We start from the raw sequence: 15,103 nt of genomic DNA on the forward strand, positions 1-15,103 counted from the left end.
ATTTTAAAATCTATTTATTCTAAATATTTGCGTTGCACTTTTGCACGTCAGGCCAAGCAAGGGGCGTGTCTTATGGCCTTCTCCTGACATGTGCGCTTGCGCAGTACACTGACCGCGCAGTTCCTTTTACTCGAGTCGTTTGAAAGCTGGCACGTCAAGCACGTCTGTACGGTTAGTAGTGGCTCTCCATCCCATCCTGACCGATATTTACCGTTACGGTAAGACTTTCTGTTACTTTAACAGTTCATATAACCAGTAATATAGCATTCAGCGTCCTAAATGTGTTATAGTTCAGTCACTGACGAGTAAACGCATGATGTCCGTAAATCAGCTAACTTTATGGTTAGCAGCAAACGCATTAGCAAGCTAGTGCTAACATTAGCCGGCTGACTGGAGGGGACAGGCTGCTGGATCAGTCTATTCACTGGAATAGTGATTTTGCTTCCCATACCTTTAGACAATATTACATGCTTTATAGTTAATCCAGGGCAGTGATGCAGTAGATACTTTCTGTTTAAATGTGACTTTGACTGTACACACACCCAGTACATACAATATCGCGGCCGCCATGTGCTTATATTTAAACTGACAGAAGACCAGACAACCTTTAGCCTGCTAGCTCAGACATTACACTGCATAAACCGATCTCGAGTCAGTTGGACCAACTGAGCTAATGCCAGATTGAGGCAATATAGCCAGTCTTGCTGTGTTAGCTGCTAGCAAGCTATACTGAATGCATGAGTGACTTGTGCTAACAGATGATCTTGGCATTAAGAAGCAAATTGGTTTGCTAGATAGAACCGTGAATGTATCCTTAATCACAGCGCGTATTATGTCAACAGTAAAAGTTAGCACACAAGAAGGAACTTCGTATAACATGATTTTGAAGGAACCGATGCACACGTTTTTATAATGTGTTGTTAAATTGTGTACATGTTATTAAACGTTTTGCTATAGCTTACAGATGTGTAGTGTGGCACTTAACTTCGTACCAAATGCAGACGTGTTTTTGTCTTTCATTCATTTATTCACTGTATTTTTTAGCCCATAGTTGCGAGCATGGAACTAAATGATGCTAACCTGCAAACCCTGACTGAGTTCCTGAGGAAAACACTGGACCCAGACCCAACAATCAGGCGTCCAGGTAATGCAATGATTTAGCATTAATTTAAACATTCTGAAAGCATATTATTATTGCCATTGACCCACTTACGGCAAATATTAATTCTGTTCTGCAACATTGTTGTTTTTTCCTCTTAGCTGAAAAGTTTCTTGAATCTGTGGAGGGAAACCAGAACTACCCGTTGTTACTTCTCACTTTGCTGGAGAAATCCCAAGACAACGTGATTCGTGTCTGTGCTGCTGTTACATTCAAGAACTACATCAAAAGAAACTGGAGAATTGTGAGTCTCACAACATAACAGCAAATTTGTATGTTGGTGACTCTGCACATACTTGGTGTCATACCAGACTTAAAACTGACTTTCACATTAAATTGATATTGAAAGTACCAGCTTGTGCTCTGCCATGCAGATAGAAATAGTGGTAGTAATTTGACATGTCATTTGGGCATTGACCTCAGAGTTTTTTTTGGTATAGGCACATCAAGATGTTGGTCTGTGTGGTTTAGAACGCATTGCCAAACACATGCATTATTATCAAAATGTTCATGAACATCCGTGCATCTGTTGATGTGTTACCTGAATGCTTTGGTTTGTTTTCCCAAAGGTTGAAGATGAACCAAACAAAATCTCTGACCTAGACCGAACAGCAATCAAAGCAAACATCGTACATTTGATGTTGAGCAGCCCGGAACAGATTCAGAAACAGGTACATCTTCACTTGACATCATAGCCGAAAGAGTCCGATTTGAAAGTGTTGAATAATGAGCTTAAATAAACCTCCCTATGTGTCCAATGTATTTCTGCAGTTGAGTGATGCTATCAGCATCATAGGAAGGGAAGACTTCCCTCAAAAATGGCCTGATCTTCTAACAGAGATGGTGACCCGCTTCAGAAGTGGTGACTTCCACATAATCAATGGAGTACTTCGGACTGCACATTCCCTCTTCAAGAGGTAAGGCTAACTTGTTCATAATATATACTGCTTTCTAAGAGTAAGTTTGTACAGAATGTTAATATTTTTCCTCACTTTTTCTTCCTTTCAAGGTACCGCCATGAATTCAAGTCAAATGAGCTTTGGTCTGAGATAAAACTAGTACTGGACACATTTGCTCTACCTCTGACAGAGCTGTTCAAGGTTTGTAATGTCTGTTTTGATACCACAATACTACAAGTATCTAGTTGGTATGTAACATCAAAGCCATAGCTAAGATTGCATTTTAACATTTCTCTCTTGGTTGTAGGCCACAATTGAGTTGTGTCAGACTCATGCTACAGACATCAATGCCTTGAAGGTCCTTTTCTCCTCCCTCACACTCATCTCCAAGCTTTTCTACAGTCTTAACTTTCAGGTTGGTTCAGCCTCTTTATACTTAATAGACATGTTGTTTTGGACAGGGCCAGCTTCTTTCATTTCTGTTTGATTATATTTCTTTTAAAAAAATGTGGTAAGACTTAGTCAAGACCTCCTTTCATATTAATTGTAATGTGTTGGCCTTGATCAGTAATAACAATTAATCCAAAAGGATGTCCAAAACTGGCTAAGATTTAATATTACTACAAGTGATTTACAATTAAAGCCGTCATAATTTTCTTTGTAATAAATTGTAGTAAACCTGTAGGTACTGTTAAGTAGTCATGCTTTAGCATTTTCAGAAAGTGTCTTTTTGAATTTGCCCCACGTAACAGTCATGTCAGCTTGAGTTTATCTAGTAATTCAAATACACCTTTATAAGGAATGTTTGCCTCTAACTGTGCTCTGCATTATTACACAGGACCTTCCAGAGTTTTTTGAAGACAACATGGAGACCTGGATGACTAACTTCCACGTCCTGCTGACTTTGGATAATAAGCTTTTACAAACAGATGTGAGATGTCCTTTTTATTTTTCCTGCTTTAAATTTTTCATGCTGCCAGTGAACCTGTTGTTCACATTTATTCATTTTTGTTTCTTGTGTCACCCCCTCAGGATGAAGAGGAAGCAGGTCTCCTGGAGCTGCTGAAGTCTCAGATCTGTGACAATGCTGCTCTTTATGCTCAGAAGTATGATGAGGAATTTCAGCCATACCTGCCACGCTTTGTCACGGCTATCTGGAACCTTTTGGTTTCTACTGGCCAGGAAGTCAAATACGACCTGGTGAGACTACTGAGCTCGACTGTTTGTTTTATTCTTGAAGTTCACTTTCTCTGTACTAACGATACACCTGTCTTTGTTGCAGCTTGTGAGCAATGCTATCCAATTCTTGGCATCGGTCTGTGAAAGGCCACACTACAAGCATCTATTTGAGGACCAGAATACACTCACTAGCATTTGTGAGAAGGTCATTGTGCCCAACATGGAGTTCAGAAGTAAGTAAATGTTTCTTTTTTGTCTCCCCTCTGTTTCAGTGGTCTGCTTGCTTGAATACAAACATGTGCTTATGTAGACTTTGACACTGACCTGATTGCCTCTAATGTCTAATTAGGTGCAGATGAGGAAGCCTTTGAAGATAACTCAGAGGAGTACATTCGAAGAGACCTTGAAGGATCTGGTAAGAATTTAGATGATGATTTAAAACTTCTTAAAAAACTCTTAATATTCTTTATTTTCTGTATATTATGTACATACATACTGTGAGTTTTCATATTTGGCCTGCCAATCATATTTCCAGCTCACCATTTAAGATTGGTGAAAACCTAGAGATTAGTCACTCGCTTGGTAGAATGGTTGATGATAGCTGTTGTTCTTATCCTTCCTCAGACATCGACACTCGCCGTAGGGCAGCGTGTGACTTGGTAAGAGGCCTTTGTAAATTTTTTGAGGGGCCAGTCACTGCAATCTTCTCTGGCTACGTAAACTCAATGCTAGCAGAGTATGCCAAGAACCCTGGGGAAAACTGGAAACACAAGGATGCTGCAATCTATTTGGTCACATCGCTGGCGTCTAAAGCTCAGACACAGAAGGTATAGTTGACATATACAGATACGTTTTCAAATATTACTGAGTAAGAGCTAATGCAGTGCAAGTTTAAGGGCTGTATTCGATAGAATTGGAATATTTTATGCTGTGTTTTTGCCCACAGCATGGAATAACACAGGCCAATGAGTTGGTGAATCTGACTGAATTCTTTGTGAACCACATTCTCCCAGACTTAAAATCCCCCAATGGTAAGAGCTCATGTGAAGTTCTCACTATGCTACACGAGGATAAACTGTCTTATGTGCCACAACCGCTGTCTTACTTTATGATTGGCTCCATATTGACACGTTTTTGTTGATGTCATTTTGCTCATGTTTTTACCAATAGTGGTGATTTATTATCATGAAAGTATTTTTTTAGCTGTATTATCCAGTTGTCCAATTGTTCTGCTCCTTGCAAATGGAACTGAGGTCAAATTTGTTACTCTTGTGTTCTCATTGCAGTTAATGAGTTCCCAGTGTTGAAGGCAGATGCCATCAAGTATGTTATGATCTTCAGAAGTCAGGTATGAACTCTTGCTTTCTCTGTATCCTGTTTAATTTCAAAGGGGAAAGTGAAGTTGTTACTGAGGCATCCTTCTGTCTTTTTCCTTCAGCTTCCCAAGGAGCAGCTGCTGCAGGCAGTTCCTTTGCTGATAACTCACCTTCAGGCAGAGAGCACAGTGGAGCACACGTATGCTGCCCATGCATTGGAGAGGCTGTTCACTATGAGAGGCCCCAACAATACAACACTGTGAGCACTATAACAGACATAATTCTATTGTGTATCTTTTTCATTACCCAAAACAGTGGTAGCTCAATTCTTTTGAAAACAGAGAAAATAAGGAGGTATTACAGTTAGTAATGTTTAGGTATGTTGGCATTTATTCTCTTTAAATGCCCAAGTCAGAACAAGGAAAATTTCAACATATCTGATACAAATTGATGCAGTTTGGAACATAAGTTCACATTAGTGGTATTAAATTACCTGATCTGCATGACGAAGTGACTTGTTCACTGCAGCTGCTGAAAACAGCCTCTCAGGTGAAACAGAAGGCAATAAATAACGTTGCATCAACTTTATCGTTCTAGGAAATCTGTCAGCATTTACTGCACAGAGTTCTCTGTTGACAGACTCTGAGCTCCCAGCCTGCCTTGGCATTAGAAAATCATTATTTAGTTTGTTGCACTTGTTTTATTAGACCTTTACAGCGGTCAGCAAACACACCTGTAACTCCATCTCATTAAACAGTAAGAGGCTCTACCTGGTGGCCTAAATAGGTACTACAGCAAATCTGCAATACAATAGTCCTTTTTTGGTTTACATAGTTTTTAATTTTTGAAAACATTAACAGCAACTGGACTGACTAGTAATGTTTAACATCTTTCCCAAATATGCCACATTTATTAGTATGTATCTAAGTGCCTCCCCATACCTAATATGGCCTGTTTCTTTTCTTCTAATTCTTATTTCTACCCACCACAGTGCCCTGTAGTTACATTAGTGTAAACAATGTGTTATAGACAGATGATATGAAATGACCAAAGGGTGCAGAAAGTCTGCTCAGACAGTTATGTTGGTCTGTATAACTACTAGCTCCTTGTTTAAAACAAACATTCTCTCTTTATGTTTTCAGTATCACTGCTGCAGAGATGGCACCTTTTACTGAGCAGCTGCTCAACAACTTGTTCAAGGCACTTGCTCTTCCTGGTTCTGCAGAGAATGAGTACGTCATGAAAGGTAAACCTGGCTGTCCTGTCATCTAAATGCTCCCTAGTCAGCATCAGACCAACTCCCAACGTTATTTAAAGTAGCCTCATCATGTCTTTCTTCATTTCTAAAGCCATCATGCGCAGCTTCTCCCTGCTGCAGGAGGCCATTGTTCCCTACATTCCCACTCTGATTGGTCAGCTCACTCATAAGCTCCTTCTAGTCAGCAAGGTAACACACATTTGTTACTATTTATAGAAACAGATAGATTTACCAAGATGTTTGTTTGGGGGATACACATCTCAACTATTATTAATATTTTGTCAATTTTCAGAATCCCAGCAAGCCTCACTTTAACCACTATCTGTTCGAGTCCCTGTGCCTGTCTGTCCGGATCACCTGCAAGGCCAACCCCACTACTGTCAGCAGCTTCGAAGAAGCACTCTTCCCTGTCTTCACTGAGATCCTTCAGAATGATGTCCAGGGTATGCCTGTTACCTATGGAATATACTTGTCTGCTTAGATGATTAATTAATAGATGCATCTGCTGCATAATTAGATTCAACTCAACTCATCTTTTATTTGTTTTCTGTTGCAGAGTTTCTTCCATATGTGTTCCAGGTGATGTCTCTCCTCCTAGAGATCCACTCCAACTCTATTCCCGCTTCTTATATGGCTTTATTCCCTCACCTGCTGCAACCTGTCCTGTGGGAACGAACAGGGAACATCCCCCCTCTGGTGAGACTGCTTCAAGCTTACCTGGAGAAGGGAGGTGCCACTATTGCAGGCTCTGCTGCAGATAAAATAGTAAGTATTGACAGTGCTGTGTACAGTAGAGGAGATGCAGAGCAGCTGCCTTTTATTGTAAATCCAAATATTTCTTTAAATTTGGAGAAACACATAAATGTGAACAGAGATTATCTGTATAAAGTTAAAATTTGACAGTATTTTTGTATTCAAAATGTAGTAGTTTGGTTTGCGGTCTAGCAGAAGGTGCTTTATTATTTCATTGCTAATGAATAAAATAGAAGCACATAACAGCAGGCAGAATTGTGTTTCTGCTTGCTCTCTTTACAAAGTGGATAGCATTTTTCTTAATGTCTGTAATAAGTGTATTCATAGTTGGATCTTGCCTTGCTCCTCTGTCCTCCTCAGCCCGGCTTGCTTGGAGTTTTCCAGAAGCTTATTGCCTCCAAGGCCAACGACCACCAAGGTTTTTACCTTCTCAACAGCATCGTAGAGCACATGCCCCCGTAAGTCGATTATAGTTGTCTCCTCAGTGGATCATCGGTGTAATGCTGTACCTGGTCAAATGGAATGGTGTGGTATTAACATATTGTTAACTTGTTTTACCCCGTACAGAGAATCTATCACTCAGTACAGGAAACAGATCTTCATTTTGCTCTTCCAGAGGCTACAAGGCTCTAAAACCACCAAGTTCATCAAGAGTATGTACAATCTTCTCATTGCCTGCTTTCATGTTCTGTTTAGATCTTTTTATCTGAATGAATGTTTAACCTTTTTACTTAAAGGGAAGACATGGGTGTGATTTGTAGCCAGTCAGTGCAAGTTATCAGCAGTTCCATTAGTAACACAGCCATACAATCATTTATGCGCTTAAGTAAGTTTTGTTTGTTATTTCCTCCTTCTCACAGGTTTCTTGGTGTTTGTCAATTTGTATTGTGTCAAATACGGAGCTATTGCACTTCAGGAGATTTTTGACAGCATCCAGCCAAAGTAAGTGCGTTTTCACCATAAACTAACAAGATGTTGACTGAAAGCGCATCTGTCTGTTGATGCAGTTATTTGGTCAGTTCAACCATCAGTGCAGACATTAGTCAGTAGGAACAGTTGTGTTGACATTAACAGAGAAGACTGATGGCCTGGCTTTCTGGCCCTTGGAGTTTTATGGCTCATTCAAGCCATTTAAATCTGTCTTGCTCACTAGACAGAAGAATGGTTTTCAAGGGCATGTCCTAAAGGAATGGTGCAGTGAAAGCTTTATCAAACATTCAGCCTATTCAAGTTCCTGTGAAGGATGGAAGCTATGGTCGGCTTTGATTGGCTGCATTCACAGTGAATGTCATTGGTGGAATAAGTGTTTTACTGACATGCATCAATCCTGCTTCCTACCTGCAACAACACTCAACCACGCATCGCTCAGAGGGACTGATGGCAATTTCAGATGTTTGTGTTTGAACAAAATGTGTGTTGCTGCCTCCACAGCTAATTAAAAAACGGCAAATTAATGACACTTAGGTTTTAGTGCTGTATTTGAAGAAAGCAAATGACCTTATGTGGAATGATAGAGAATAGCATCAGCCCCTCATTTCACAACATTTCCCTGTGTGATGATGACTATGCTGATTCCTGGATCCTGTCATTTGTATGGTTGAAATGTTCAGCAATATTTCCTGACCCCAGTTTCTTTGAACGTCTCCAGTGTGTCCTAATGTTTAGTGTAAATTACTTTTTGTGTTGCAGAATGTTTGGTATGGTGCTGGAGAAGATCGTTATTCCAGAAGTTCAGAAGGTGTCTGGAACAGTTGAGAAGAAGATCTGTGCAGTCGGCATTACAAAAGTCCTCACTGAGTGTCCTGCAATGATGGACACAGAGTACACTAAACTCTGGTAAGAAATCAGCCTTCAAGAGCCCCAACTATTGCATTTCTTTTTTTTCCTCCTTTTTTTTCATGCATTTATTTTGGTCAAAGCTTTTCACACCTATCGTACACCCACACAGGTTTTTTTTTTGTCACACCGGCTGATTAAACTCATCTCAGGAATCTGACAGTGTTATAGTTTACATGCCAAGATGGATGATAAAACGGCTTCTTACAAGTGAAAAGAAAGTATCACAGATGTCTACAGAGAAATGTGGTATTAAGATCCCACCAAATGCTCAGCCCTCGACATTAAGCTCAGGGCAAAATCTGTGTTGAGAGCTGGAGGTTATTTATCATTTTTACTTAGAAAAGAATGTGTCTACGAGGTACTGAGTTGGTATTTTGGCCAAGGAGGAGGCAGGACGTCACCTCACATCACTACCATCCAGTCTCTAGTGGCAAAAAAATGTCACCAGTGGAAGGATATAATGACATCTCCAGCAACGCTCCATCCTAACTCTACTGGTGGGCTCATCAAAGTAGCTTAAAACACAACTGCGCCTGTGCTGAGGCTGTAATCTGCAGGCCGATTTTTTTTTTTGATCAATGTCTGCTCATCTGATCAGGCACTCAGTGGTCAAACAATTGCTGATGTTACTTTTAGAAGAAGAAAAGTGCTACATCAGGAGCCTTCCAGGATTATTCCATTATTTTTTGTGGCATCAGAAATGTACTACCTATGAGTGCCTTGCAGGTTTTCACAAACATTTGACTCTATTCATTGAATGTTTACTTGGATTTGGCTCCAAACTAATTGACACTATGTTGTACAAGTTGGTGATGTGGCTGTATTTTGCTTAAACGCATGACCAAAATAACAAGCTTAAACAATGTGCTATATTCCTCAACAGCTGTTGCATTGGGATCTTTAATTGATCTAGTTTTATTTTTTATATAAATATGAGCAGATGCTTACTGGTCTGCTCTAACTCCATTATTTCACCAAAAATTAGTGGTTTAATATTCTGCAAATACAGGCCTTTTGTCATTCAGGATAGATTAATTGCTAATCAGGCTCACAAGTAGAATGAACTTGATGTGGCTGATTTAGTTAATCTAGAAATAAATTGCACATTTTTCCCCCTGCTACCAGTTGAGTGGTTGAAGAGTAGGTACAATTGATCATCTTTGTTTAAATTAGACTCTTTAATATCTTATTTGCCATGTTTTCTTTTGGACATTTTTACAGATCCAATAACCTTAAACTGAATGCTATATTTTGGGTGATATTTAATGTTTGATAGCAGCACTGAAACTAGTAACTAAACAGACTAATTCTTTAAAAAAAAAGTCTTTCAAACAAGCTACATCAATCTCTGTTTTATGGTATTATTTGAAGATGTAAGCATTTCCAAAATGATACCAAATGTGTTGCAGAATTCCATCCCGATTTCAATAAGCGTATTGTGATGGCAGCCATCTAATGGAGTTTCAACTTGGAAATTCCCCTCTGGTATGTATGGAGTTGTTGATGCATTTTTATCGTCTGTTCAGGACCCCACTGCTCCAGGCCCTCATTGGTTTCTTCGAGCTGCCAGAAGACGACAGCATCCCAGACGATGAGCACTTCATTGACATCGAAGACACACCTGGCTATCAGACAGCATTCTCACAGCTGGCCTTTGCCGGGAAGAAGGAGCACGACCCTATTGGCGACGCTGTGGGCAATCCCAAAATCCTGCTGGCTCAATCGCTCCACAAGCTGTCTACTGCCTGTCCCGGAAGGGTACGATATATAGATAATAGATATATAGATATGGAGCAAATAATCAGCATTTTGTGTCAAAAACTATCCTGCACTTTACTGACTTTTTTGTTTCTGAAGAAGTCGTTGTTTAGTTTTATTTGGAATATTGGAAATGTCAGTTATTGCTATATAGAAATGTTTAGGACCACACATGACAGGACATGTAACAGACGGCACATTAAAGCCCATTTTCCTCCTTCTCTCCTTGTTTTCGGTGCAGGTTCCTTCAATGCTGAGCACCAGTCTGAATGCGGAAGCCCTCCAGTTCCTGCAGGGCTACTTACAAGCAGCCACCGTGCAGCTGGTTTGAAACTGAGGTGATGATGTTCACTCTATAGGAGACCACAATGGACTGTAAAAGTGGCCCGAGGTCACACGTCAGACCTGCTTCAGCTGAACATGAGACTTCACCGATTTGGTTTGACTTGACAGTTGTATGGTGGATTTGCCAGAGAAAATAACAACTTTGCCTGAATTTAGGATGTGTTCTCTGATGGAAGTTTTTTTTTAAGGATTTTTAAATGACTTGACCAAAACTCAACAATAACAGCATCACTGTTCTGTGTTAGGACCGTTTGTTTACTATGCGGCAAAGGCTAACAAGGATTTGGACATCAGGTTGTGGTGCAGTTGTCAGTTTATTTCGCCACCAACAGCAGCAACAGTGGTCAAATTTAACAGTGTTGTGGGATGCTGAACATCTGAATCGAGTGGGAGGGCTTTCTTTTGTATGTTTGACTTCCTTTTCACGGTTATTCAGACTGTGCTCTGTGGCTCAAACATTATGCTTAATATTTTTCTTTTGCATGTTTCCCTTAGATTTGTTCATGTCTCGTCTTTGTTTCCCCACTGTTTGTTCATGTGAATAAAAAGAGGCACTTGTATAGATCTGCTATCACAGCTGTCTCTTTAGTTGCTCCATCCGCGGTAGGTTGAATTGCCTTTATTTAATGTCATTTTTGGCTTTTCAAGGATTTGATTTCATTGAGAAATCCCTTCATGGTATGTTACAGTTACTTTTCACTTGAAATTACACATTTATGTAGCAGAACTCTATACAATATTGAATGGAAGTCAAGGGACTAAGTGCAGAAACTCTCCCTTCAGATTCCAATATTCATCCATTTTACAACATATTCTGTGAGCCTTTGGTGTCTTTGTTGGTCCATTTTTTTTTTTAACAAGATTGTCAAAAACGTCCTATGAAGATTTGATATGGCCGTTGGTGGTCTTCGTTTCAACATTCTTGATGAAAGGTAGCATGCACTTGTCACCTCCCATGAAGCGATATGTTGCAACATTTGCATCCCAAGGTAGCAACCTGGAAATGGAGAAGAACAGTCCCACATGAATTTATCACAACAGCTGACGACGACGATGATGATGTTCGATGTTCACCGGTACTTACGCTCTTGCGAGGAAGGGAATGTACATGAGGCGAGGGATGCAGATCATTTGCTGCTCTGCTAGAATGGCTTTCATGGACTGTTGCACGGTGTAGAGGGGCTCCAGAGGTGGAATCAGACTCCGAAGCTCTCTCCTGATAGATTTCAAACAAAAAGTATTGACCAAAGTATTGTTATTGCAGTGTTGCCAATCAAAATAGTTCAAATTATGAACGATGGCCACTCACCTGATTTCACAGCCTGCAAACATGCCTGTGTCTACAATGTAAGGGCAAACTAAAGTGGTTTTGATTCCATCCAGGTCCTCTGCTAGCAGCTCGTGTGCCAGCGACTCGTGGAAGCCAACCGCTCCAAATTTACTGGCGCAGTAATCCTGGAGAGTAAAGCGGACACGACAGAGTGATGTGCATTCAAATGAGCTGCCACGTCTGCTGCCATTACATGCTTTGTTAATGATTGCTCTTTGTGTTCGGTTTGTTCACTCGTTAGTTGCCGTGCAGCGTACCTCCACACACGCAGTGCTGAATAGTCCGAGAGCACTGGCAATGGTTACGATGTGACCGTGGTTCTTTGCTTTCATCTGCGGCAGGAAGGCCTTTGTCATCTGTTGGGTGGATTAGAAAGGTGACTGAAGTACCAACAGCAGAAATGCAGATTAACTGAGTAAAATATCAAGGAGGTCATATACTTGAGGAAGCTCAGCACTGATCACTTGCATTGTCTCTCAAAAGTAATGTAACTTACCTAAACACCCCCTCTAGTGATAATCGAGTGTTTCTTCTCGTTAACATGTCCGTGTGGTGATGGAGTTAATGCTGAAGTTCAGTGTGCCGGGGTTTCATGTGTAACAAACCCAAGGAACCAAACCTGTCAACTTGCAGGGCGGGGCTTTCTTCATCGTTCCTCTTCTTCAGAATTGGTTTCCAGTTTGAACATGAATTTCTGAATTACTGCAATATTGCAGCGTTGTAGGTGAGCTGGTGTGCTCGAGCATAAATATGCGACTTAAATACACAGAGGTGAGTTTTCTGTAGTTAATCCTCCTGTCAAGTTCATTTCTGAGGAACAGCCATGATGTTCCCGATTCAATTAATCATCCAAAATGTCAGAAACCAAAAACTCCTAATAAACATTTACGCATTTCATTATTAATTCCATTACTAAACATTCCAGTCAAGATTTAGTATAATGCTGTTCTGGTTCAATAAGGATGATTCACTCGTTTGTCATTAAAAATTCACATTAAAACTTTTCTTAATGGACACTGGAAAGACCTACATAGAAATAGTTCTACATGACATTGATTTTTTTTTTCTCATTTTAAATTTTTATTTTTCTGGAGTTGATAAATTAACACAAGACACCTGTTCTGTTCAGGGTGGATTTACAAATATGTGAAATGTGCCATTTTCATTTTATATGGTGATTACTGTTAAGCCAAGCAGAAGTTTCATACCAAAAAAAAAAAATACTTCATACAATTTTTAAAAGTTATTTTTGTACTTTGATCAATTTGACCTGCAACATAACAGGAAGGTTAACACAATGAGGACTTTACCCAATAAGGTATTAGGAGCATTTCATTGATTCTGTCACAGAAAATAAGACACTGAATGCACTTTAATCTAAAATTACTTGGTTAAATGAACCTTATGAGGAATATGCAAGCCCAGTATCAAGTTAAATGACAGCAGTATGTCTAAATATTTTATCTCAACAATGTTTTTTTTTTCTTTTTTGAAAATGTGGGACTATTCAAAGAAATGTAGGCATTATTGCTTTGAGGTTCCTGCTTTATATTCCTTCTGAGCAGGGGTCTTATGCTGCAAGATTGTAGTGCACAGTGGAATTAATTACATAAGCCCTAATTTTAATTGTTTTTTAGACGCAAGTCCCCTTTGCCAGGTCAGGTGCATTTGACTGTCCCATGTGCCTCCACAAAAACAGCTGTTCTTTATATTTAGGACTGCTAATGAGCTTACCCTTTTAATTTTTCAGCATGAGACTGAGGCTGTAAGAGGATCAAAAGCAGAATCACATGCTTTCCTAACAAGTCTGCAAGCCTGGGGGTCCTTTTATTCTTTAGATGAGCAAATACAAGGTTCGGCCCCACTCTTGTAACTTCATGTTAACGTGGACACATTTCACAGTGTCTGTATTATGGATATCTGATCCATCAGTTCTGCTGTGGGACAGGCTGATCCCTTCACGCATCACTGGCAGGACAGTGGAGTAGCTGTTACATAATCCATGTCGGAGCTTCGTGCCTGTAAAGTGAAGCCTCATGTGTTGTGTGCGTAAAAGACACGCGTCTCACCCAAAACAGTGCGTGGCAGTTGACCAGCAGGGTCCTCTCCAGAAGTTCATCCGGGCAGTCCAGCAGCCTCCGTCCCGCCACCACTCCCGCGTTGTTCACCAGGATGGAGACGCATCCGACCTCCGCCCTCACCCTGTCCGCCGCCTCATAGATGCTCTGGCGCTTGGACAGGTCCACCGTGTACGTGTGCACCTGGACCCCCAGCTCCCGCGCCTGCTTGGCGGTCTGCTCGTTGGCCGCTGCGTTACAGTCCCACAGCACCAGGTGCGCTCCCTCTTTGGCGAACTCCAGGGCGAAGAGGCGCCCCAGGGCGCCCCCGGCCCCCGTGATCAGACAGAGCTCCCCATCAATGCACTTGAGCCTCGGCCGGAGGATGGTCTGGATGACGGCGCTCAGGATGGAGTAGGCGAGGTCAATGAACATCAGCAGCAGGTCCACTATCACGATCATGATGCTCAGAAGTTCAGGTACTCTGCCGAGCTCTGGAGTCACAGTTGTTGGTGTGTGTGTCTGGGGGCTGGATGCACATTTTATATAACTTGGGTGGCGGATTAGGACGCAGACTGATGGTGGCCACCAATAGGCTGGAGGGGCTTTTTGTCTGATGACGGAGCAGCTCAGGGACTAACTGGTGCACATTCATAACTTGTTCATAAACAGCAGCAGGATTAAGATAACACCATGATCTCACTTTGCTGAGTTCCAGAGCCAAATAAAGCACACAACATACTGAACCAAGTCCACACTTCTGTAATATTTATTAAAATGACAGATCTTATAACCTGTCGGTTCTGTACTAAGGGGACTTTCTTTAGCTGACTGTTGATGATCTCAAAGGTTAAATTCACAGTTTTTAAGTTTGTCAGTACTACCACACTTATACCTTATATACATTAACAATAAAAAAATCAAATAAATTCTAAATCTTCTCTACACTCTAAAAATGTATGTTTTAAACAGATTTTAGCAGATAAAAAATATGATTTTTTAAAGAATCTATTATTATTTTATAGGCTTTTACCAGTTCCGTTATTCCTAGACATTACAAATATTATTGTAAAAGAACAAATTACCATTTATAAAAATAGATTTTTTGATGTAAAATACTGTAATGTTTAACATGGAAATAAATGATTTTTTCTGTAATTTTACCAGATGTTTTTCTCTTTTTTCACTGTGTTTAAATCAACAAATATAT

The 15,103-nt window shown here is 40.4% G+C and overlaps 2 protein-coding genes across 2 annotated transcripts; one reads left to right on the forward strand and one right to left on the reverse strand.

The window, feature by feature from the left end:
- Positions 1–66: 66 nt before the first annotated feature.
- On the forward strand, positions 67–11,070 carry cse1l (CSE1 chromosome segregation 1-like (yeast)). Its single transcript, XM_022203166.2, has 25 exons — positions 67–218; positions 1,045–1,144; positions 1,261–1,403; positions 1,729–1,830; positions 1,931–2,076; positions 2,169–2,259; positions 2,366–2,473; positions 2,897–2,989; positions 3,091–3,258; positions 3,341–3,470; positions 3,587–3,652; positions 3,862–4,064; positions 4,184–4,268; positions 4,524–4,585; positions 4,676–4,812; positions 5,696–5,799; positions 5,903–6,000; positions 6,104–6,254; positions 6,368–6,576; positions 6,925–7,022; positions 7,132–7,217; positions 7,425–7,506; positions 8,254–8,400; positions 9,930–10,161; positions 10,403–11,070. Exons 2-25 carry the CDS (start codon positions 1,060–1,062, stop codon positions 10,490–10,492), a joined length of 2,916 nt encoding a protein of 971 aa, XP_022058858.1. The 5' UTR covers positions 67–218; positions 1,045–1,059; the 3' UTR covers positions 10,493–11,070.
- Positions 10,935–14,442, reverse strand: LOC110957246 (retinol dehydrogenase 10-like). Its single transcript, XM_022203167.2, has 5 exons — positions 13,906–14,442; positions 12,094–12,192; positions 11,816–11,961; positions 11,591–11,722; positions 10,935–11,503 (listed from the first exon to the last, which is right to left on the reverse strand). The coding sequence occupies exons 1-5, from the start codon at positions 14,353–14,355 to the stop codon at positions 11,383–11,385; spliced, it is 948 nt and encodes a 315-aa protein (XP_022058859.1). The 5' UTR covers positions 14,356–14,442; the 3' UTR covers positions 10,935–11,382.
- Between the last annotated feature and the right edge of the window lie 661 nt (positions 14,443–15,103).

This window comes from Acanthochromis polyacanthus, chromosome 5, assembly GCF_021347895.1.
Source record: "Acanthochromis polyacanthus isolate Apoly-LR-REF ecotype Palm Island chromosome 5, KAUST_Apoly_ChrSc, whole genome shotgun sequence".
NCBI lineage: Eukaryota > Metazoa > Chordata > Actinopteri > Pomacentridae > Acanthochromis > Acanthochromis polyacanthus.